This window comes from Ammospiza caudacuta, chromosome 13 (assembly GCF_027887145.1).
Source record: "Ammospiza caudacuta isolate bAmmCau1 chromosome 13, bAmmCau1.pri, whole genome shotgun sequence".
Lineage (NCBI taxonomy): Eukaryota > Metazoa > Chordata > Aves > Passeriformes > Passerellidae > Ammospiza > Ammospiza caudacuta.
The window spans coordinates 17,871,490-17,893,300 of record NC_080605.1 but is presented as its reverse complement, the minus strand read 5'-3'; the positions used below and the strand labels follow the sequence as shown (position 1 = coordinate 17,893,300).

General features: G+C 41.3%; 2 protein-coding genes across 2 annotated transcripts in view; one reads left to right on the top strand and one right to left on the bottom strand.

Annotated features, from left to right (window-relative positions):
• The first annotated feature begins 3,581 nt into the window (after nucleotides 1-3,581).
• On the top strand, nucleotides 3,582-6,399 carry SDR42E1 (short chain dehydrogenase/reductase family 42E, member 1). The gene is made up of 3 exons (XM_058813708.1): nucleotides 3,582-3,596; nucleotides 3,805-3,906; nucleotides 5,121-6,399. Exons 2-3 carry the CDS (start codon nucleotides 3,839-3,841, stop codon nucleotides 6,226-6,228), a joined length of 1,176 nt encoding a protein of 391 aa, XP_058669691.1. The 5' UTR covers nucleotides 3,582-3,596; nucleotides 3,805-3,838; the 3' UTR covers nucleotides 6,229-6,399.
• A 4,252-nt stretch (nucleotides 6,400-10,651) lies between these two features.
• The window catches only part of PLCG2 (phospholipase C gamma 2), a 52,274-nt gene continuing 41,114 nt past the window's right edge, over nucleotides 10,652-21,811 (bottom strand). Inside the window, exons 26-32 of the mRNA XM_058813276.1 lie at nucleotides 21,078-21,287; nucleotides 20,347-20,492; nucleotides 19,235-19,349; nucleotides 17,875-18,042; nucleotides 17,473-17,561; nucleotides 13,901-14,085; nucleotides 10,652-13,132 (exon numbers count right to left, since the gene is read on the bottom strand). Coding sequence (XP_058669259.1) covers nucleotides 13,090-13,132; nucleotides 13,901-14,085; nucleotides 17,473-17,561; nucleotides 17,875-18,042; nucleotides 19,235-19,349; nucleotides 20,347-20,492; nucleotides 21,078-21,287 — 956 coding nt within the window. The 3' untranslated portion in view covers nucleotides 10,652-13,089. The remainder of the gene's footprint in view (nucleotides 13,133-13,900; nucleotides 14,086-17,472; nucleotides 17,562-17,874; nucleotides 18,043-19,234; nucleotides 19,350-20,346; nucleotides 20,493-21,077; nucleotides 21,288-21,811) is intronic.

Below are 21,811 nucleotides of genomic sequence, written 5' to 3'. Positions count from 1 at the left end.
GCATGGTTGGTTCTACCTAGTTTTAAATCTTGTTCTCTTCTCTCATTGCATTGTTCAATTAAAAAAAAATCACAATTAAGTAATACCTAAAAGAAATCAATCAAATAGTAAGAAAACAGTAAGCTAAGGTTTATTTTCCCAGATGAAATATTGCCTTTCTTCCTGAAATAGTACTGCTGGCACACTTTGTATTTTGATGATAAAAATAATTTTACTAGCAAAGTATTTTAAATTGCAAAGGGAACCAGATGAACTAACATACTATGAAAGAATAATTAATTATTTAATTGCTGATTCTTTCTAACTTGCACTGTTTACAGCAGTTGCTTATTTAGCTGATTTAAGGATTCCTTTGCAGCCCATTTCAGGTTCACTGCAGATAATTCCCAGTTACACTGCAAATCCTTCTATCCTGACACATTTTGCCCTAACATGCAATTCAAGATATCAATGCAATCTCTTCAAGTAGTCGCATTCCCTGCATGCTGAGATACATGCAAGGCATGCTCCAAAAGCCTGGATCTTTAAAGAGAAGGGTTTACATGGTTTTTTAAAGAAGGACACGATCTCAGTATTATGTATAAACTAAAACTGGAAGTCTGTTCATTTGATGGCAAAACAGAACTTATGATACATTCAGAAAGTCCATAAAACCTTAGGAAAAGCAGAGTCTCACAGGAAATGAAAAACCAGTAATAAATGGGTTGTGCAAAACTGAGATCTGAGAGTGTCATGTCTTAACACCAGATGTGTCAATGTCAAAGGAGGACAATATTTACCCACAGCTTCCACAGATGTCACCATTTTGAAGGAATGAATCTTCCTCACTATTCTCTGAAGCCAAAAAAGGACAGCTCACTATGATGAGAAATAAAACTGACAGTGGCTTAAGAGCAACATCTTTACAGTATCTAAACCACAGCCTTATTATAGTCACAATATCCATAATTCTGAGATACCCTGTCACAATTCACTCTCTGTGGATGACATACAGAGAGCAAGATAAAGCAGAAAGTACAGAGAAGAGTGTCAGTCCTGCAAATTGTCCTGGATGGACACACCACAAAGTGCAGGGACAGACGTCACCCTGAGGTGAACAGCTGCCTGTTCAAACAGAGGGATTTGCTCACAAACACAGAGGGTGAGGCCACTGCTCTGAGAGCACAAAGCCCTGGGAGATGTGAGGGGAAAGCGGCTGAACATGGAGTTTCCATCCTTGGAGGTATTCAATGCCAACACAAACCCATGGAACCCCTCTGGCTGCTTTTCACAGAGGTTCAACAGGACAATATCCTTCCAGCCTCAGATACTCTGTGATCCTTCAGCATTCCATTCAAACACAGTTTCTTTCATCAAAAGAGAACCACCAAGCTTCCTAAACTCTGTAAGACTCAAAGGTAAAAAAAACTTCGTGCCCACAGATCTCAGGGAAAGTTCAGGACTCTTTTGGACTTTGCAAGTGATTAAACATTTGGGAAAATATTCTCAAAACCTTCATCAAGATTATGCATAAATCCTGAAGGCATGTGCAGCCATACAGAATCCTTATATTTAGTATTTAGGAATAAGTAAGGGATTTTTCTGCTTGTGAGCTAGAATTCTTATACCTCTGTGAACACATCATTGATTATGTGTCTGGATGGTATCTTAGGGGATGCCTCAAGGCTATTTCAAACCCACTCTCCTGCTATAGACAGGAGACAGGGAAATCAGCTATGACTGAGGGATGCCCTCCATACCATACACTGCACATCTCCACAGGTGCAGCAGCTCTGTATAACCAGGTACAGCACCAGGTCCATCTTGAAATTTCTATTTAAGAGTCCCAGAGGTTCACCATCAAGAAATCATTCCTAAAGAAAAAAATATTTTAGTGCTTGCAGAATTCTTAGAATCTGCTTAGTTCTAACTCTTGCCAGCCATCCATCAAAAATACAACAGAGCCTACTGCATCTACTTCTGTCAAGGTTTTGCAAAACAGAAAGGAGTTTTGCAGAGTTTTAAGTAGCTTTGACACTGAATCCACTCTCTGGCATTCCCCAAGTGGCTCAGTTCTGCAAATGAAAAATGGAATACAATGGAATACAAGCCAGACTTTGATCGTGTAATTCTTCATTGTTTTCCTATTACAGCTCTCTCTCACAGACAGCTGGGACTGCTGATGTGAGCTCAGGAGCATTTCTGCTGCAGCCAGGCAGTGCTGGGCAGGGTCTCCCCACTGCCAAAAGCATCTCAACCTCTGCACAGGACCCAGCAGACTGCTGTGAGTGTGCTCCATAGTCCAGGCTCATGACAAACACAGCAGGATGTGGGACAGCCACTCTGATCCAGGGAGATGCTGTGAGGGCACATGGTGGGATATTCAGCTGTGGGACCTCCACAGCACCAGGGAATCACAGACTCACTAAAGCTGGAAAGCTGGAAAGCTGGAAGCTCCAGGATCATCAAGTCCAACCTTTGACCCAACATCACCTCGTCAACTAAACCACAGCACTGCCATGTCCAGTGATTTCTGGAATGCCTCCAGGGCTGGTGACTCCAGCACTTCCCTGGGCAGCCCATTCCAACGCTTGACAGCCCTTCCCATGAAGAATGTTCAGCAGCAAGTCCAGAAACTCTCATGTCCACCCAAATTGAGAAGAGTCAAGGGCTCTTCAGCCCCTCTTAAGTGTCCCAGACCTCTGCAGAGCTTCACACTCTGGGGTGACACTTGCAGGCACCTCCTGAGAGAATCTCAGGATGGTTTGGGTTGGAAGAGACCTTGAGGATCATGTAGTTCCATGGGCAGGGACGCCTTCCACTAAACCAGGTTGCTCCAAGGCCAGGGATGGGGCAGCCACAGCATCTCTGGGCATGCCATGCCAGGGCCTCACCACCCTCAGAGGGAAGAATTTCTTCCTAATATCTGATTTAACCCTACTCTTTCAGCGTGAAGCCATTCCCCTTTGTCCTGTCACTACATATATTGCAAACAGTCTTGCCTCATCTTTCCTCTGAGCTCCCTTCAGCTACTGGAAGACCACAACTTTTCTCTTTTCCCGGATGAACAATCCCAGTTCTCCCAGCTGGAGGCGGCTCTGCAGGTGGGGTCTCACCTGAGCGGGGCAGAGAGGCAGAATTGCCCCCTTCCCTGCTGTCCACACGGGGGGATCAGCCCGGGGAAGCCACTACAGGGCCGGGGAATGGGGGCATCAGGGGCAGGGTAGGGGGGGTTCAGGCCGGGGAATGGGGGGATCAGGGCCGAGGCACGAGGGATCAGGGCTGGAGCAGGTCCAGCTCCCAGCCACCAACATCCCCGAGCTCGTCTCCCACTGCTGCTCCAGCCCGGATCGATCCCGGGGGCTGCGGTACAAACACCGGGCCGGGACAGGCTCTGATTTCACCACTGAGCCCCCCATCTCAGAGGCTGTGCGGGGAGGGCAGCAGCGTCATCGGCCCGGCAGAGAAATCCACACCAGCACAGGCTGACAGCAACACAGGCCCAGCTCCCGCCGCCATCTCGGGCCGCCCCCGCCCCGCCCGGCTCCATTTCCCGGGATCGGGAGCGGCACCGCCCCGGGAATCGGCAGGGACGGGCCGGGCCGGCAGCGCCGCAGGTACGAGGGGCCCGGGGCTGGCACGGCGCTCCCTCATCGGGAACAGCCTCCCTCCCTTGGGAGCCATCCGGGCCCTGAATCGCCTCCTGCTCCCCGGGGAAGGGCCGGAATTAAAGCGCGAACGAGAGCGGTGAATAAGGACGGGAATGTGCAGCGATGGTAAAACGCGGACTGGTTTTTATGGGTGTGTTTGCGGTATGTTTTGTAGGTCAGTTCCAGCACACGGTGCGAAAGGAAGGAGGATGGAAGAAGGAAACGCTGCCAAGGAAAGAGTCCTCATTACTGGAGGAGGGGGTTATTTTGGCTTCCGGTTAGTGCATTAAATAGTTAATACATACAGGAATAAATATAAGAGGTTGCTGCTGGGGAGGCAGCAAAATCCATCTGTAAAAGGGAGACCTGTGGGCCTGAGACACCTGATCCAGGTGTTCCCATCTTCTGGTTCACCCGGGGTCTCAGCTTTAAACAACCTCAGTCACTCTGTTTCCAGAGGCTGTAAGTAAAGCTGTTATCCCCTCTCCAAATGTCCGGCAGCAGCTGCCTGGCACACATTTATTTACCTGTGTGCTCACCTCTCTAGCGGGCTGGGATCACCACCGTCAGCCCGCTCTGAAGGACAAGCCTACACTTGTTTTCTTTTCACCTGCAAATAGTTACACGTATGCTTAGCTCTATAGGTTAACAACTCCAGCTGAACTCTCAAGAATATATTACTTTCATGAACAGTGGTGGTTTAGGATTAGGGTTGTTAATAAGGTGCACATATCAGTGGAATCCATTTTCCCTTGCTGCAGCCCATGTAAAGAAAAAATCCTATTTTGAGCCCTAGACTATAACTGCTCACAGAGGGAGAAAGATCACAGTCAGAACCAGAAAATAAAGTAAATTTCAAGTCAGGGGAAGGAAAAAAAATCTCAGGAGATGCCTATCTGACTTCTGCTTGGCTTTTCCCTCCACTCTCACACCCTTAAAGCACAATAGACATACAAAAATGTAGGAAAGGGGAAGAGAAACACCAGAGTTACACTTTGTGTCAATACCTGTGACTTGGAGTGAAATGTAGACATGTGGCAAAGCATTCATAGCAGCTTAGAAGCTTCTCTCCCACTCCTCTGTAAATTTTGAACACAATGGCGAAGACCACCCCGTTTTGCCAGAACTGGGATGGTACAAAAGCAGTAAGATAAAACAAGTAAAGCTTGTTTTTATAAAAAATATTTGGCAATAGTCACACGTTTGAAAATTGCTGTTGCTAATCTCTTCAGAATTTTCATTTACAGCAGTTCTCCCTCTTTTTTCTTTTTCTCCTTTTTCTCCCGAGTATTGATGGAATGTGAGAAATCAGTTCAGTACCTAAACTATCACAGCTGAATATTCCCTGTAGTGGGGGGCTGAGCATTTAAAAGACTCCCACCAGAAAAATAATCACCATAAAAACAGTTAATAGTCTTCTCCCCCTTCCAGGTGAGATGTTTCATGCACCATGGTGCCATATCCTAACTCAAGGTTTCTGTCATGTTTCAGTTTAGGTTGTGCCATATATCAAAAGGGAGTGGATGTGATCCTCTTTGATGTGGTGAAGCCCCTTCAAACCATGCCAGAGGGAATGAAGTTCACGCAGGGGGATATCTGTTGCCTGTCAGAAGTGGAAGAAGCTCTCAGAGATGTAGTCTGCGTGTTCCATATCGCCTCCTATGGAATGTCTGGCAGGGAGCAGCTGAACCGCAAACTTATAGAAGACGTTAACGTGAAAGGAACAGAAAATGTCATCCAGGCCTGCAAGAGCAGGGGAGTGCCCAGCCTGGTTTATACAAGTACCTACAATGTGATATTTGGAGGCCAGACTATAGAAAATGGGGATGAGTCTCTGCCTTACCTACCTCTGCACCTTCACCCTGATCACTACTCCAGAACAAAATCTTTAGCTGAAATGAAGGTGCTGGAGGCAAACGGTGCTGAGCTGGGAAATGGGAGAGGTGTCCTGAGGACCTGTGCTCTGCGGCCAGCAGGGATCTACGGGCCTGGGGAGCAGAGACACCTGCCAAGAATAGTCAGCTACATTGAAAGGGGACTGTTTAAATTTGTCTATGGAGACCCTCTGAGTCTGGTGGAGTTTGTACACGTGGACAACCTGGTCCAGGCTCACGTCCTTGCCTCCGAGGCCCTCAGAGCCAGCAAGCAGCACATTGCTGCAGGCCAGGCCTATTTCATTTCTGATGGCAGGCCTGTCAATAACTTTGAATTTTTCCGACCACTGGTGGAAGGTTTGGGTTACAAGTTCCCAACCTTGCGCCTTCCCCTCTCCCTTGTCTATTTTTTTGCATTCCTTACTGAAATAGTTCATTTCCTTGTGGGGCACGTTTATAACTTCCAGCCCCTCCTCACTCGCACAGAAGTTTACAAAACTGGCGTCACACACTACTTCAGCATGGAGAAGGCCAGGAAGGAGCTGGGCTATGAGCCCCAGCAGTACAACTTGGATGAAGTGGTGGAGTGGTTTAGAGCCCAGGGATGTGGATCAAAGCCAAGAAATTACACCATGATGCACCTGGTTAGGGATGGAGGACTGCTTGTGCTGCTGATTGCTGTGCTGGTCTCCTGGTTTCCATCTGCAGCGACATTTTCACTCTGAAAGATGAAATGCTGAGGACAGAATTTAGTTATGTTCTCTGCTTACTCTTGGTTTTGACAGACAGGTAATAAAAGATTTTTTTAAAAATACATACTTGTGTGATTGAGGTAAATAACAGCTTTATCCCCAAGGAATGGAACTGCTGAGTAAAAAGGTGCCATTTTTTATATATTCATTCTCTTCAAAGTGAAATTTATCAGATCACTAACAAGATGAAGCTCAGTATTACTGCAAACAGCATTTTACTCTCAGGTACAACAGCACAATACAGTGAATGGAACAAATGTCCTTAGGCTGACTCTTCCTCCCTGATGGGATTTTACTCCTGATCCCTGCCCTTTATTCCTAAAGAGTTTGTGTTACATGATCCAGAGGAGAATAAAGTTATTCTTTGATCACATTCCAAATCCCAGTTCTTCTTCCCAGCTTGGGTGGATATATGCCTAACCAAGATTAACTGATAAACTTCTAGACAATAAATAAATGAGGTTTTTACATGAATACATTCTGGTGTGCTTTCCTGAGTTAACTCTGAGATCTAATGACATTTCTGGAAAATGCACCATGCTTAATCTAAATTACCACTAAGTGCTTGAAGCACCACAGATTTGTAGATTTTTCTAACAGTAAAATATGCCTGTTTAAAATGAATGAGCCAGCTGAAAGTGCATTCATAAATAAAACCTATGATTTTTCCCAGCATTATTGAGTGGTTAAACAAATAATTCATCAAAGACATTTGGTGAGCGATTGCGTTCACGTTGCACTATTTCTAAAACATTTTTAGCCTTTAATAATATTTCTTTAACACCTGACACCATCTAAATAGAATTTCAGCTTTGTGATAGGAAAATAAACACTTGCTACAAGGAAACTCATAATTTTGTGGAATTTCAAGATTAGAAGATAAGACTAAAAGTACAGGTCACAGCTGTCCCATGCAATTCCATCTGCCAATCTAATACATAAACTGAGAAACTTCACCTCAAATTTTAAACACAAAGTTGTTTTCCCTTAACTCATCAGTATTGCAGCTTCTGTACCCCTTGATAAAAGCAGAATCCTCACAGAATTTAAAACTTCTCTTTAAACTTTAGTCTTTCCATTTTAATTGCTGAAGCTACACTGATCTTAAATTAAGAGTAACTTCCAGATATTTCTGTTCAACTCTGCTGCAACCAAAATGGGGAAGTAATGAATAAGAAGCAGAGCAGTTCCATTGCACTGTTAAAGGATTCTCAGAAAACAAGAGGCCTAAAGAGAGGAACCAAGCTAGAAATCCACAGCCACCCCTGCTTAGATTTTTACAGCTCATGGTGACTAAAGACAGCATTATTTTTTTACTGTTCTCTTCCTGATAATTTTACCTTAAAAAGAAAACCCAGCCCACGCTATTGATAACTTTTTGTATTTTTATGCTTCAGATCTTTTCTCCCTCATTCTCCTACCAGTAAGTACACCATGAAAGAAACTAAATTTAATACTTAGCTTGAGGGACAGCTCAAGAGAGAACTCACTTTTTTCCCCCTCTCTAATAGCAAATAAGCTGTTTCTGTAGCAGGAGTGTTGCACTCTCATATAAAGAGCTTATGTGTCTCCAACTGAGCGCTGATGGCACAGGGGCCACTCTCCAGGAGCCATTAATATACAACATCATCTGCAGAAAGAAAAAATCTTCTTTTTAATAAAACAGAAAAAAGACATCCATGACCTCATGAAAGCACTGGGCCGATGCTCTCTTTCCAACAGCTCTGTTTTTTCAAGTGGAAACCACTTTGTTCTGTTCCCCTTTAAGTTCTCTGGCTTTGACACAGTGTTATCAGAAATAGATTACAAAACTCTAATGCCAGCAGAAGACAAAACCAAAATGTAGAAGAAATTGCACAAGCCTGTTGCACAGAAACAGCATTGGTATTTCATGTCAAGTCTTCTAAAAAATTGGTTTTAACATAGGGAACTGAACTCCTGTGCGCCAGAGGAATTTTCTCTGCTCTTTGTCATCTTTCAGTAAAACTCAGCTACTGCTATTTATAATTATCTCAATGGTGGGGTTATGAAAATCATCTATGGAAGGGTCCTTAAGCCAAGAATCCTAAATCCACAATACCAGCTGAGGTTCAGGCCCTGGTCAGGTTTGAGGTACGGCAGCAGCAGCAGCTCCTGACAAGACAAAAAAGCCCCACAAAACCCCAAATACCAGAAGTCCTGCAGGAGCTGAGCTCAACACGTGAAGCTTTTCATCTGCCTGGAGTCAAGGCCAGAACTCTGATAACAGAGCAGGAGGAATTGTTTTGTCCCAATGGCCCAAGAGTGCTCCAGCACACGGGATTAATGTGGGGACACACCCCGAGCCATCATCAGAGCACTGATTAATTCCCCATCAATTAGCTCCAGCTATTAAATAAACCTAAGTGCTGACCACAGCAGAGGTGAAGGATACACTTACTCTTTCCAAAAGGAAAACAGGCAGTCTGTGGCTTAAAAAGATACTCTAAAATTGCTTGAAAATTCATCCCTGTAAAGACAGTCACAGCTGCTCTATTTTAAGTATTTTACAACAAGAATTCTCTCTCCTTTCTCCTGTATTTTTTTTTATCATTACTCCTCATGCATGAATATCTGGGTAAATTAGGGTAATTAATTCAAGTGTTGTGTCCCTTTTCAAATTTTCACCTTACCTATTTTCCTGAAACTGAATTACCAGAAATGCACCTAAAAATTGGAAGAGCAGAATGAAAATACAGCTCAGATTCAATTTTTCCTAGTCCTCAAAATTACTGAACAATTGATAGGTGCCTCACTATAAAGGATGATGCTGATGTTTAAAATGAATAGTTTAAGAATGCTTGGTCAGCTACTTCACCTCAGACACAGCATTTCAAGGTACAAATTTGTAAGATATACATGAAAATTTATACTTCTCATGTGCATTTAAATATATTTATTTTAGATGCTTAATCAAACCAGATTTTTCTAAGTCCTTCTCCTAAGGGACCCAACCAAAATGTCCCTTTGTTTCTATTTATTACTGATTTCCACATACTTTCCAAAGTGCAGTGTCATATTAAATAATGCACTATGTGCTCTTCAGAGAAAAGGGTCCTGAAGGCTGATAATTTACACATATTGTAAAGAATCTGGGGATTAAACTAATTCAGGAGTACAGAAGTGTTGGGGGAACTACTGCTTTACTTTAGTCAAGCTCACAATTCTCGTTTTTGCTGGAGTAACAGCTAAAAATGTAGACTAGCATTGAATTGAAATGCTTTTAATTTAATTTAAATTATTTTAAAACTAATAGCTGAGCATGTTTATAAATGCTGTTATAGATCAGAAGATAAATTCATCTCTGAACTGTAATTTTCATTATATTTAACTTCTATTTCTCAGGCCATAAAGGGAATTTCAGTCTGGAACAAAGCCAGCTAGTTGGACTGCAGTTAAAAATGCTGACACATGACTGTAACAGATCTCAACCACTGCACTTCAGCTTCCACACCACATTCAGATTTTTCCAGCTGGTCTGGAGAATTCAAACATAATGGCTGGTACACAATTCACATCTTCTCAGAGGTTAAAGAACTGCAAAACTAACAAAATGCTTTCAACAGAGAAATATATAGATATGTTGGGGCAGAAAATCGTGACAATACAGGCAACAAAACACCTAAATGTAGTAATTTTTTAGACTCCAGAACTCATGCATTCCAATACTCACTAAGGTGATAAAGACTCTTTGTCTGATTTAATGACCTTCCTGAAGAATTGGGCTGCAGACACCTCATATGGATTCATGTTCAATATGCATGGAATTCTGATCAAAAGATGAGAAAAAATCTGTTCCCAAGACTCCCAACAATTAAAAAAATCACCACATAAAGACAGTGCACCCACCCAGCAGCAGTTCTCCCAGCAATCTCACAGGCAGAACGTGTTCTGATAAATATTTTTGTAAACATCAATATTACTGTCCTTCCAAATTACCACAAATTTAATCTTTGCCTTGCTCAGAGGTTATTGTTCAAGCTCATACAAATGTGACTCTCACTAGAGCTGGAGTTTGTATCTGTCTCTCACTGAAAAAGGTTGGTTTGGAGTCACAAGTTAAACTCGATCTTTGACCTTTTCCTTCTGCCTCGTGTGTTTGGAGCCAGAGGAAGTGCCATGATAACCATGTCTACTGAAACAATCTCTAAGTCAGTTCATCTTAAAAACACAGAAATGCCCTTCTTCCAAGCTCTAGCAGAGCACACCATACCACACCAGCAGATCACTCTTCAGTAAGAACTCACTGCTTCAAATGACTGGCAAAAGTAATGAAATTCAACAAAACAATGCTTAAACAAAAAAGCACCTGGCATCATTCACATCAACATGAGATATCAACAATTTTTTATTAAAATAAGTTATTTCAATGATTTAAAAGAATATAACAATTTAACAATTGTTAACTTCAAAAATGTATAAATGTTTTCCCTCCTGGATTAAAAAAATTCGCACACACATTCAAACCTACTTTCATACTCAAACAGCTGCAACTGTGATAAAGTTGCCTCAGAGCCTGCCCCAAGGAAGAACTGAGAGGTGAGGTCTTGCAGATAAAACACAGAGTGCAAAACCAAGAGAAGAGTTAGAAAATAGCCTTGCCCACCACTTGCAAGTCAGCAGAAGGCTCATTGCAGTATTTTCATTCTGCACACAGTGTAACACCATATTCTGGGGAAAAGCTTTACTGTAAAACAAAATGCATTTGCATAAATACTGATGGAGTGGCTCTTATAACCCCTGACATTATGCATGAGTGGAGAATGTGCACAGCACTTTTCAAAGGACTACAAAATGAGCTAATTCTTAAATATTTGCACAAGAGCAGCGTGAGGGACTCACTCCTGTGTCCATCACACAGTGGCTGTGCTGTGTCAGGAATACACACCCCAGTGAAGGAAGGCAGGACAAATGGACAGTTTGGTTGGGTCTGCTTTAGAACTGAGCTTAAAAAGAATTCTGACAGGCAGAACAATCCACACCTGGATAATGAAAATAAAACCAGCTCTATACAGCAGTCTAGGTTATAGCTCCACCTCCCAAATCCACAGTTGATGTTGATTTTTTTTTTCTTTGAGCAGGGTTTACACCCATCTAATCCTTGAACAGGTCAATCACAGCTGGGTACTGATTTCAGGAAGGAGGATGAAAAGGAGAGAATTGCCTTTAACTTTTCTCTGTTTTCAGTTGGGTGATTAGTAATTAATTTCTTTATAATAAAAAAATTACAGAAGCCACCCCATTGTGGGATACACTATTATAACACTTTCATCTCTGAGACAAGACTGTCTTTGCAGAATAGCTAAAGCCTCAAGGGGGTTCCTCAAACCATCATCTGTGAATGCACAATGGCATCAATTAAGAGCCTCTAGAAACAACAGAACTCACAGCACGGGGAGCAGAAGAAACTGAAAATTGCTGAGGCAGCTGCATCAGGCCATGAATCCCAAATCTGTGCAAGTCCTCTGTGATCAGAAGTACAGCTCTGTGGAAGCAATATTTTATGCCTCAGGCAGTCACTCTAAAAACCGAGCTCCTCTGCACACATTTGAACACTGAAATTGGGAATATAGATAGCAAAACTCGTCCCATGTAGAGATACAACAAACAGAAATTTGATGGTAACAATACAGCACAAGCACAAAGGACCAACACATACACAAATGATGTCAACTGCTGTTAAATATTCCATCGAAGGCCTTTAGTTCTGCTCTGGCAGGAAAATACACTTGCTAATCTAACAAGTATTCTCATCTGCAGCTTCATGTTCTTGATTTGATTAAAGGCACCAGAAGGATGTACCTCTATATTTGTGCACACTATCAGTCTTGGATTAGTTACATTTTGGGAAAACAGTCTACATTTACAGAACACTATCATTCGACTATCGTCTATGTAGGATTGCAAGATTAAAAATTGACAGTTCATTTAAAAATTCATTTCTAAGCACATTAGCAGCTGAAAGGATTTGCAGAAATGATACTGTACAAAAGTAAGTGCTCCTCGGAATTTTAAATACCTTCCCTTTCTGCAAACAAATAGATATCTCTTACTGCATATCTTAAAATTTTTCCTTCCAGTGCCTCAAGGCTGTGAACAGAAGTTCACAGGGGCTATGAATAGAGGTTCACACTTTGCTCCTTTCTTGAACCTTTAAAGAGAGTTCAACAAGAAAAACACAACTACAGTAACAGAGGGTATTTGCTTTCAACAAAATTAAAATATTATCTTGTTCTTGAAAATGTAACAGAAAATTTTTAGTAAGAGACAATAGCTGCCCAAAATATTTTATACAGTATCAGCAGCACAATCTGCTGTCTTGAGGATTGTAACATACATGACGTGACAATGCTGGTGTAGAAGTGCTTTTACAGCATTTAATAAATTAAAAACTCACTACTAGTTAATCTTGAGGAGCCAGGTTGTTGGAAGTGGTGTGATTCCATGCATGCAAATTGTTGTGACTGTCTTATCTGTGACACTGTGCCTGTGCACACACATGCAGGAGATGATTTGTACTTCAGGTATTGATAATGAGAAGTGAGGTCCATCCAACTACACATCCTGAAGTTTTCAAAATCTTGAATACACAGAAGTTCTGGCCTGCACAGAGGGTATGCTTTGTACAGAATATAAATTATTAGATATTAAAACAGTTTTCCTTAGAAGAAAAATTATAAAGGAAATCCGTATTTCCTCTTCCTTCTCTTCTTCCAGTCATTCTGTCTGATGAGACCATCACTGAGTTGGACGACCAGGATAAATTCATCTCTTCCTGAATTGCACAATAAAGCACACATCAAAGAATGATGGGCTCTAAGAGTAGAATTTGCTGTTACTGACTTTCTTCTCCTTTAATCTTAAGGGAAAAGAAAAGGAAAAAGTCAAGCCTAATAGGATTTCTCAGAGGAAAACAGTCTACCAAATTCAATGTACTTGGATACCAGTGGCAAGTCATGTATCAGCAACAAGTACTGAAATTTTTCCCTCAATAAATGGGAGTAAATAAGTGATTCACACAGCTGCTCAGCACACACAAAAAAGAGCAAGAATATTTAAAGTCTTGAGATCTATTCAAAACTTCCCCTTGGTACATGAAGCCTCCCTCTATCTCCCTCACACCCAGCCAAAAGTGGCAGCAAAGGAGAAGGAACCTTCCCCTAAGCTCTGGATAATGCACTGACACTGAACTGACAATGCTGTGCTGTTACAACTCAATACTGGCTTTATCTTTTGTGCTTTGTGTATCTGTTCCCACATATCTCATATGTGCATGACATTTCCTGGGACATAACTCTGATAGTGTAGCAAGAGCGAAGAGGTTTATTTATTTGTCTGTATATACTTCCAGGCTTTCCTCCCAGAGAGCAGCAGAGAGGGATATAAAACCTGCCAGGATTACAAGTGTCACTGTGATCACTGCCACTCTGCACACATTCCTCAGCTTCTGCTGGCCTCTAGTGGCTTGAAGCCCAGCCTGGCTTCTCTACAGCCCTTTCTCATTCCAGATGAGCTCATTCTGCCCTCACCACTCTGTAGATGCTCCCTTTGGTATGGCTGAGGTTTCTTTACCATAAATCCTGTCTAGACAGAGCTGCCTTGGAAAGGAGAATGATAATCAACCCACCTGCGGTTGCAAGTCTCTTGATAAATCTGTAGTTTGTGCTCATTGACGTTGAATTCTTTCAGAATTGCATCCCTGTTGGGGTTCCTCAGGTTCATGTGGCTGTCATAGAGGAACAGCTGGGTGTTCAGCTCCTCCTGGCGCTTCCGAAGCTGCCGACAGGAGGAATAAAGCTCCTCTTCACTTTCCTTCAAAGGAACATTGGAAATCAAGGTGATTTGTAAAAATCATTCCCAAAATGATACAGAACCAGCAGAGTTTGGGGGATGACTTTGTTTTCCTAACCATATTTTAAAACTGCATGGAACATTTTATAAAATTAGTTTGATTGGATGTTTATAGAATGTTTCTGGAAACAAACTAACTTAGAAAGCACTAAAAAAAACCCTCAGCCCCACAGTAAGACCAGCCATACCCTCTGACAGGGGCATGAGGGACATTCTAGCACAGATCATAAAATTTGTGTATCTAAATACTTCTACTGGAATATCTTTCCTTAACAGTCTGTTGAGGAAAGAACAGAAAATAGTGCATCATGATGGCTTATCAGATTATAACAATATTAAAAATACACTTTTAAATGTTTAGGTTTTGGCTCTTCCATCATATTTGCCTATCATGTGACAAAGTGAAAATCCTGGGGATTTTCTATTGAAATGTAGACTAAAGGTCAAAATACTGACTGGTAAATAGGACCCCTTACAGCAGCAAATACTCAGATGTACCAAGAAAGAAGGACAGATCCTGTATTTTTATGTGACTATGGCAATTCAGTACTTGCAAAGGAACTGAGTAGGTCTGAGTTTCTATTGTGGCCCACAGTAGAAGGTCTCAAAATATTTTACAACCATAAGCAATCATCATGATTCCCTTTAGGACTTCAAATTATTTTAATACTTCAATACTTTGGATGCAAAAGCTGCCTCTTTATAGAGTCACTAGTGGGGAACAGAACTGGCAGGACTGAAGTCTTAATTTTCACATCAGCAGCAAAACAAGATACTCCTTCTACAAGAAATGACATGCAATCAATAAATGTAATAAATCCAAACATTTTCAGAGGCAGCATACTAATAAGAATGCCTCTTTCTGCATTCAGTACAGATCTAGGAAAATTGATAGCTTAGCAACATACCCAAGAGGTTTCAGTTACAGCAACAAGATCCTTTCCTAAACCCTTTTTACCTCCTGAAATACATTCCTCTGCAGGCATGGGTTGGAGCAACTGAAACAGCCTCACTGCTATACTGCTGATTAAGACTTAAAGATAATTTATTTAATTTTTGTTTGTAAAGGGGTAGGAAACTTTGTATTCCCAAATCACAAAAGAAATGCAGATTGCTAATTATCAATTTGCAGGTGTAATCATCAAGATGCATATGTACAGTGGTTAGTTCCTGTAAATAAATGTATCCACAAAGGTACAGCTTAAATTGTATTTTAAGATGTCCACTTCAATCTTGAAGTTACGAACATATATAGCATTGAGGCTGACTGTAGTCAGACAAAGCTGAAGAAGTACATGCACTTTCTGAAGGAAGTAAATAAATTTTCAAGCAAATAAGACATGCCTTTAAGTGCAACAACCACCTCAGTATAGTATGATTCCTACAACATCAAAAAACATGTTTAAGTTGTACAGCAACTAAGGCCCCACACAATAATTCACAAATGTGTATATTTATGTCTAAAATGTTTTTGCTTTACTATTCCTGATAAACTTCACAGCCATCTGTAATTCCTCATTACAATTCTGTATTTCATCTCCAAGCACATGCAGATGGGCTCTGTATATAAGCAGATATTGTTAAATGGCATTATTTATGGAACGCCTGCTATTAAATGTCATTATTTTATGGAAGGCCATGACTTCTTAAAAAGAAGCAGAGGAACAGAGGAAGCCTTGATGTTTTCTGATGCTTCATGAATGACCTGGCAAAAGTTCTAGAGTTGACAACTGTGGTGAGTCTGGGCTTGTTGCAGGCTGCCAAACAAAAGGAAGTTTTTGGAAGTTGTCCTGCACTGCATTGCCACGAGGCATTGTAAAAACACCGAGCTGAGCTCCATCTTCATTTGGCTTGACAAGCAGAAGGGCATTCTAGAGTGTGAAATGTGCTACTGTCAAAGGAGTCAGTGCTGACAGATTGGGGGACAGACTGCTGCTATGAACAACATTTGAGAGCTGCTCCTGCCCCAGGCAATAATGGTCTGGATTCCTGAAGAGAAACCACAGCAGGAGGGGTTTGCAATGTATCCACAAGTGATGTCCATGCTCAGCATTAGGCAATGATGACTTTGTCAGTTTTCTCTAAGGGATCAAGCCCAGAACCAGCAATTTACCAGGCCTCCCCTATGAGATTTGAGTCACTGAAATATGAGCAATTTAAATATTATCTTGAAAGGATACAGGTCTCCTCTTCACACACACACATCCCTGGTCTCAGCTTCTGATCCTCTCCTGCTCTCAGATCGCTTGGCTGGCCCACAGAAGGAACTTAGAGAACCTACCACAGCTTTCAAACACTGTCATTGCACACACTGTCATTTTACACCAGGTGTTATAAGGGGGCTTCATAAAAACCTCCACAAAGAATATTTGAAAAAGGCTTCCACTCCTCTGGGAAGAATAATGTGACTGAATTCAGAAATTTCCAGTTCAGTGTATGCAACTGCAGGTACAAGTCCCTCCAGAGACATAATGACTTAGAGTTCACAGAAGCTGATGTTTCAATCAGGAAAATAATGTCACTAGTGTGAAGTGCAGCGTGGGCCTGAATGGTTTGACAGACTAAAAATAAGAACTTGAAATTTCTTTTTCTCTGAATCAGAAGGGTGCTGGAAAGCACCCTGAAATAGCCACTTCCCAGAAGCATCTTTAAACTTTCATCATATCACAAGTGTATTTAAATTATGATATATATTATTGAGAAAGAGTCTGACAAATATCCTACAAATCAACATATACAGCAGCACCCTTGGAACACCAACAAATACTGTTCACAGATCAGCTGCTTTAATGCCTGGATTCATGAGCATCATTATTTTTCCCCCATGTGTTTTAAAATACTACTATTTCAAGTAGGTGTTCAGAGAGGCTTAAAAGGAGGAGATTAGCAGTTCTTTAAGAACCAGATAGGTCTTCTACTTGATGGGTTGTTTATTTTAATGAAATACTAGGAGAAATTACTACCTTCTATTGCTGAAGTGATTTCTTTTTATGTAGGACCTTTAAAAACAAAAAGATTAATCTATGAAACCAAAGCTGATTTTAGCTAGCTTTGCATGGCATCAGTCAGTTAACAAGGAAAGACAACGACCATGCTGTTACAGCAAAAACTATTGGAGGTAATGAGGCTTTGTTTGTGTGTTATTTCTTTTAACAACCGTGTAATCTGTCCACCCAGAGGGAGAGGAACTCAATTTGTGCTATTTGTGTTCCCCAGTACCTGCAGAAGAAATGCTTGACAACAGCACATCAGACAAAGAACAGAAAACTGAATCCTCAGTTCCTGGTTCCCACAAAGAACTGGTAACAGACACCCTTAGTGCACAAAACAACCCCCAGAGCTTCTCACCAGAACTTGTTGCATCTCACAGTGCACCAGCAGCGAGGCCAGCTCTATATCTTCACTGTAGCCATTCTTGAGAGGAACTGACCTAAAACCTGGGCCAGGGGAAGGAAAACAAAGGGCAATTACAGAATCCATCAAGGGGAAATTCGCAGTCATAGAAATGGTGCACACTTTGAACGTTCTTCAGTGCTCAAATGCTCCTCTGCTGAGAGCAGGCTCTACTATGGCAATTGCAGAGAAGCAAAAGGCAAGACTGGCAAAATTGAGAAACACCTGATTTCACATGCTCTTGAAAAGTAAAGCCAGAGGAAGGAGCTTCAGCCAGGCAGGAGGGAGTCTGGCATCAGAGAGGAAGGCACAGCTCAGTAATGCTCAACAACACCTCATTATAGCTGCTGATCTCACCTGATTTGATTCCTTTGATGGGAAAAGTGGCATGTGCTAAGAAGTTGGGATCACTGAACATATCCTCCTCATACACAACGAAGCGCAGGAACGCCAGATTTGGGTCGTAAATTTCAAATCTCACTTGCTCTGCATAAGGTGCCCAAATTGGATTAAGGCCATTGTCATCTGTAATGAAAAGGAAACATTTGCAGTATGAAGCAATAATTTCACTTCATTCACATATGAGTGTGTATCCCAGGAAGTTTTCTAGGGATACAGAAGCCCAAAAATCCTATTTGCCATCTGTCTCACGTTGTAACCTTGCTTCAGAAAGTTTGTATTTGTTTACTTGGTGGTGGGGGTGGGAGGAAACTTGGCAGGGATGAAAATCCATGAAGAAAAGCTATTATTTGTATTCAAACATATAAAACCTCCTAGGACATGTATTTGTAAAGAGAAGAAAAAGCTAATTTCTCACATTCATAAGCCTCATGTTCCATATCCAAGAGAAAGCAGGAAAAGCTCTAGGAATACTCATGTACCCTGGTCCAATTTTTGTAGTTATGCACAGAACACCAAGATTTGGTTTATGTGACACAGCCAGGAAGTTTGCTTTCTAAACTCTTGGTCACTTCTCACAGAAAGTTTAAGGCTTCTCTGAAGTACTGAGGAGCCACAATGCACATTCTGCTCCTGATGCTGTGGTTATTTTCCACTGGTGTCACTGGTTTGGATAATCATAACCAGAGCCTGTTTTTTACCAGAGGAACAGTGCTGCATCCATAAGCATGAAATGGTGAAATATGAAGTGGCTGAAATATTGCCCATTTCAGCACACTTAAGTTCATGCACACACACACACATTCCTTAACCAGAACTCCCCAGGACTAAGCTTTGATCAAACTTCTAATGCATTTCAAGTTAAAATATTTTACAGTGCTATACACCCAAGCTGCCTCCATGGGGTGCCAGTCTCAGAACCTCAGTTTAAATAAACACAGTCTGGAGCTCACAGTAGTAACTCCCCATTTGGGCCAGACTTTTGGGAACTGACTAGCACTGTTGGAGGCACTCCCAAGACAGTATTTTTTTAAAATATGCAAAGGCACAAACTTATGCATGTGCAACAACATAACAGAATGGGTCTTTTTTTTTTTCCCAAACTGCAATAGTACTGTTTTTTTCTAAATTTGATATACATTGAAGTTTCTCAAATTAACAGGCCCCATGATAAGAAAAAGAACAAGAGTTTGTGACTCATCAGTCTAGAGCTACAGTTAACTTACTCCCCCTGCAATGTTCATCCTCTGCTCACTTTGTTTAAGTACCCTTGAAGTAGAACCATATCCCTGCAACACAGAAACCCACAGATACTCACTCACAACTGTTGTCTTGAATTTGCTGTTGTCATATTCAGCCCCACAAATCTCAACCTCTACAAAGGGACAGGCAATGCTTCTACCAAGTTTAGGGAGATGACGAGCACCCAAAACCTGCAAAGCAACTGTAAATTAGAACCACCTCCAAAGGAAACTTGATATCATTTTTGCTAACAGAAGGTAGCCAACAGAACAAAAGGGGGGAAAATCCAGAACACGGAAAAGCACACATTCTCTCTCTTGAATACGTTTGCATGTATTATCTGTGCCAACAATAACAACCTCTCCAGTAGTCTGGGTAACTCAATGATTTTCATTGTAAGGAAAAAAAAGACAATGTAGCTGACATTCATTACACACAGTGTGCAGCTCCAGGCCAAGCCGGGAGCACAAGTTCTGTTATCTTTCTTCTGTGTTTATTACATACCCATTTCAAGACATTTCTGCTTTGCATTCACAGGCCCTGTTTACCTCACCTTTAAACTGTAGTGAAGAGTAATTAATGTGTTTCTTTTTTCTCAGAAAAAATACTTTTAAAGAACCTGTCTTACTGCATAGCAATTGAAAACAGAAACAAGTTCAGCCCTGTTTGGCACCCAGTCAAGATGGCAACATTTTCCAATCATAAATTCATCTCTTGAAGAAAAATGAGAATGACATTCAGATTAAGTCATAGTGTATTAAATATGAAGTGGGGGATCAGCTTATTAGGTTTTCTGTTTAGGTTCTATATTTCATTATAACTATCTTTCTTTCACACTCAAAATCCCTGAACTAGTTAGTCTGCTGCTAATCAATCTCCAATAGGACCTTTCTACTAAGAACTCGTTTGATTAGAAATTCAAGTTAGTTAATTTGATATATTTATTAGCAATTACACAAAATCATCCCAGGATTGTGTTTTCAGTCCTATAGCATGTTCTTCATTAGCATGATAAAGACATGTATTTCTTTTCAGGAACCAGTGAAGTTAGTTTTATTCTCACACACTGACATTTAAAAACAGTATTTTGACAACCTGTCAGATCTTGCTCTGAAACATAATAGCTTTATTTTTAGTTTTATAGAGATTTATGACTTGTAAAAAATATAATTTACAAAAGAGATTTACCCTAACTGTCATAATCATCTGCAATTTCCTCTTGGAGTCATTTGGCATTGGGTCATACTCCTCATTTCTCATGCTCTCTGGCTGCAGCACGTAGCCAGTGCGTCCATTCAGGGAAAACAAGGCATGGTTCAACTGCATGTATTTATCTGGGGAGAGAGTGAAACAGTCACAGCACAAGATAGTCTGGAATAAAGCTAAGGAAATACCAGATTAATGGCTCCTCTCTGCAATTCTTTCTGGTCACCACTTCATCAGAAGGAGCTGGAAAGATGGGAGACACTGTTCCTTCAGTAACTGAACCTATCAGGCCATTTTTCACCAATTCCAATCCCAAAAAATCCCATCTCCATCCCAGTTAGCTTCCTATCAGTGTATCACAAACTAGCTGGCCCTCACCATGAAGTGGAATACAGCCTTCCTTTGGCTGTATTCATTCTTCTGAAACTCACTTGAAATATATCTGCTTGCTTTCTACCAAGAGATGAAAGTGAAATAAATCTTTTAGGGCTTGGGGGCAGTTGGGCTCAGAGATAGGGCTTTTGGAGATCTGTTTCTGGGGCCCAGCTCTGGATGGCAACCCACACATGAAAAACCAAATTTCAAACTTCTTCAGCTTCTTGCAGAGAAGTTCAAATAATTAGGATGGTGATTAGAAGGCAGAAGGGCCATAAAGGGACTCATTTACAGTGACACAGAAGGTGGATTCGATTCTTTTTCAAAGGGAAAATTACCTGGAGTTTGGAAGTTCAGAGCCACCATCTGGGAGCCACAAAGCCAGAGGCGAAATGGGTCATAGTTGGATGAGTCAACCCTCTGTCCTTTGGGGTAGACACGAGTCAGCCCCTTCAGGTTGTACTTCAACAGCTCCAGTGGCTTTTGCTTCACAATGCTCTCTGCCTTGGTTTCCACAAAAGAACGAATTTCTCTGAAATCAGGATTGTCTACACAGGGGGAGGAGGAAGAAGAGTGGTTACCAAAGGAAGAAAGAAGTTGACATTTATACTGTATTTTCACCAAGACTTTGTTTTACTTTGCTCTGCCTTGTCCTTTAATGCAATAACTGGCACTGTTTTCAGGCAAAATGGTTGAAAATCAAGCCTGAAAGTTGAAATTGCCTTCCTGCCACATGCTTTACAGAAGGGCAGATAAGAGCCTGCAGTCATGTTCTCATCTCATCATTGCTAATAATGTACTTCTGATCACTATAACACATATTTAAATGAGACATCTTTTCCTGGGTCTAAATGGGGAGAAGAAAGGGTGAGCCAGGGTCAGCCAATGCCTCAAAAAATAACTATAATTATAATGTCTTAAATGCAGTGACAGCTTATTAAAAACATTTACAAAGAAGCTTAAAGAAAAAGGGCACATTTACTGGCTTCTCCAGCAGCAATGACAAAAAACTGGAATTAAAAGTACATATTTCAGTGTCAGAATCCACAGCTTCACTTACACAGGCCCAGTC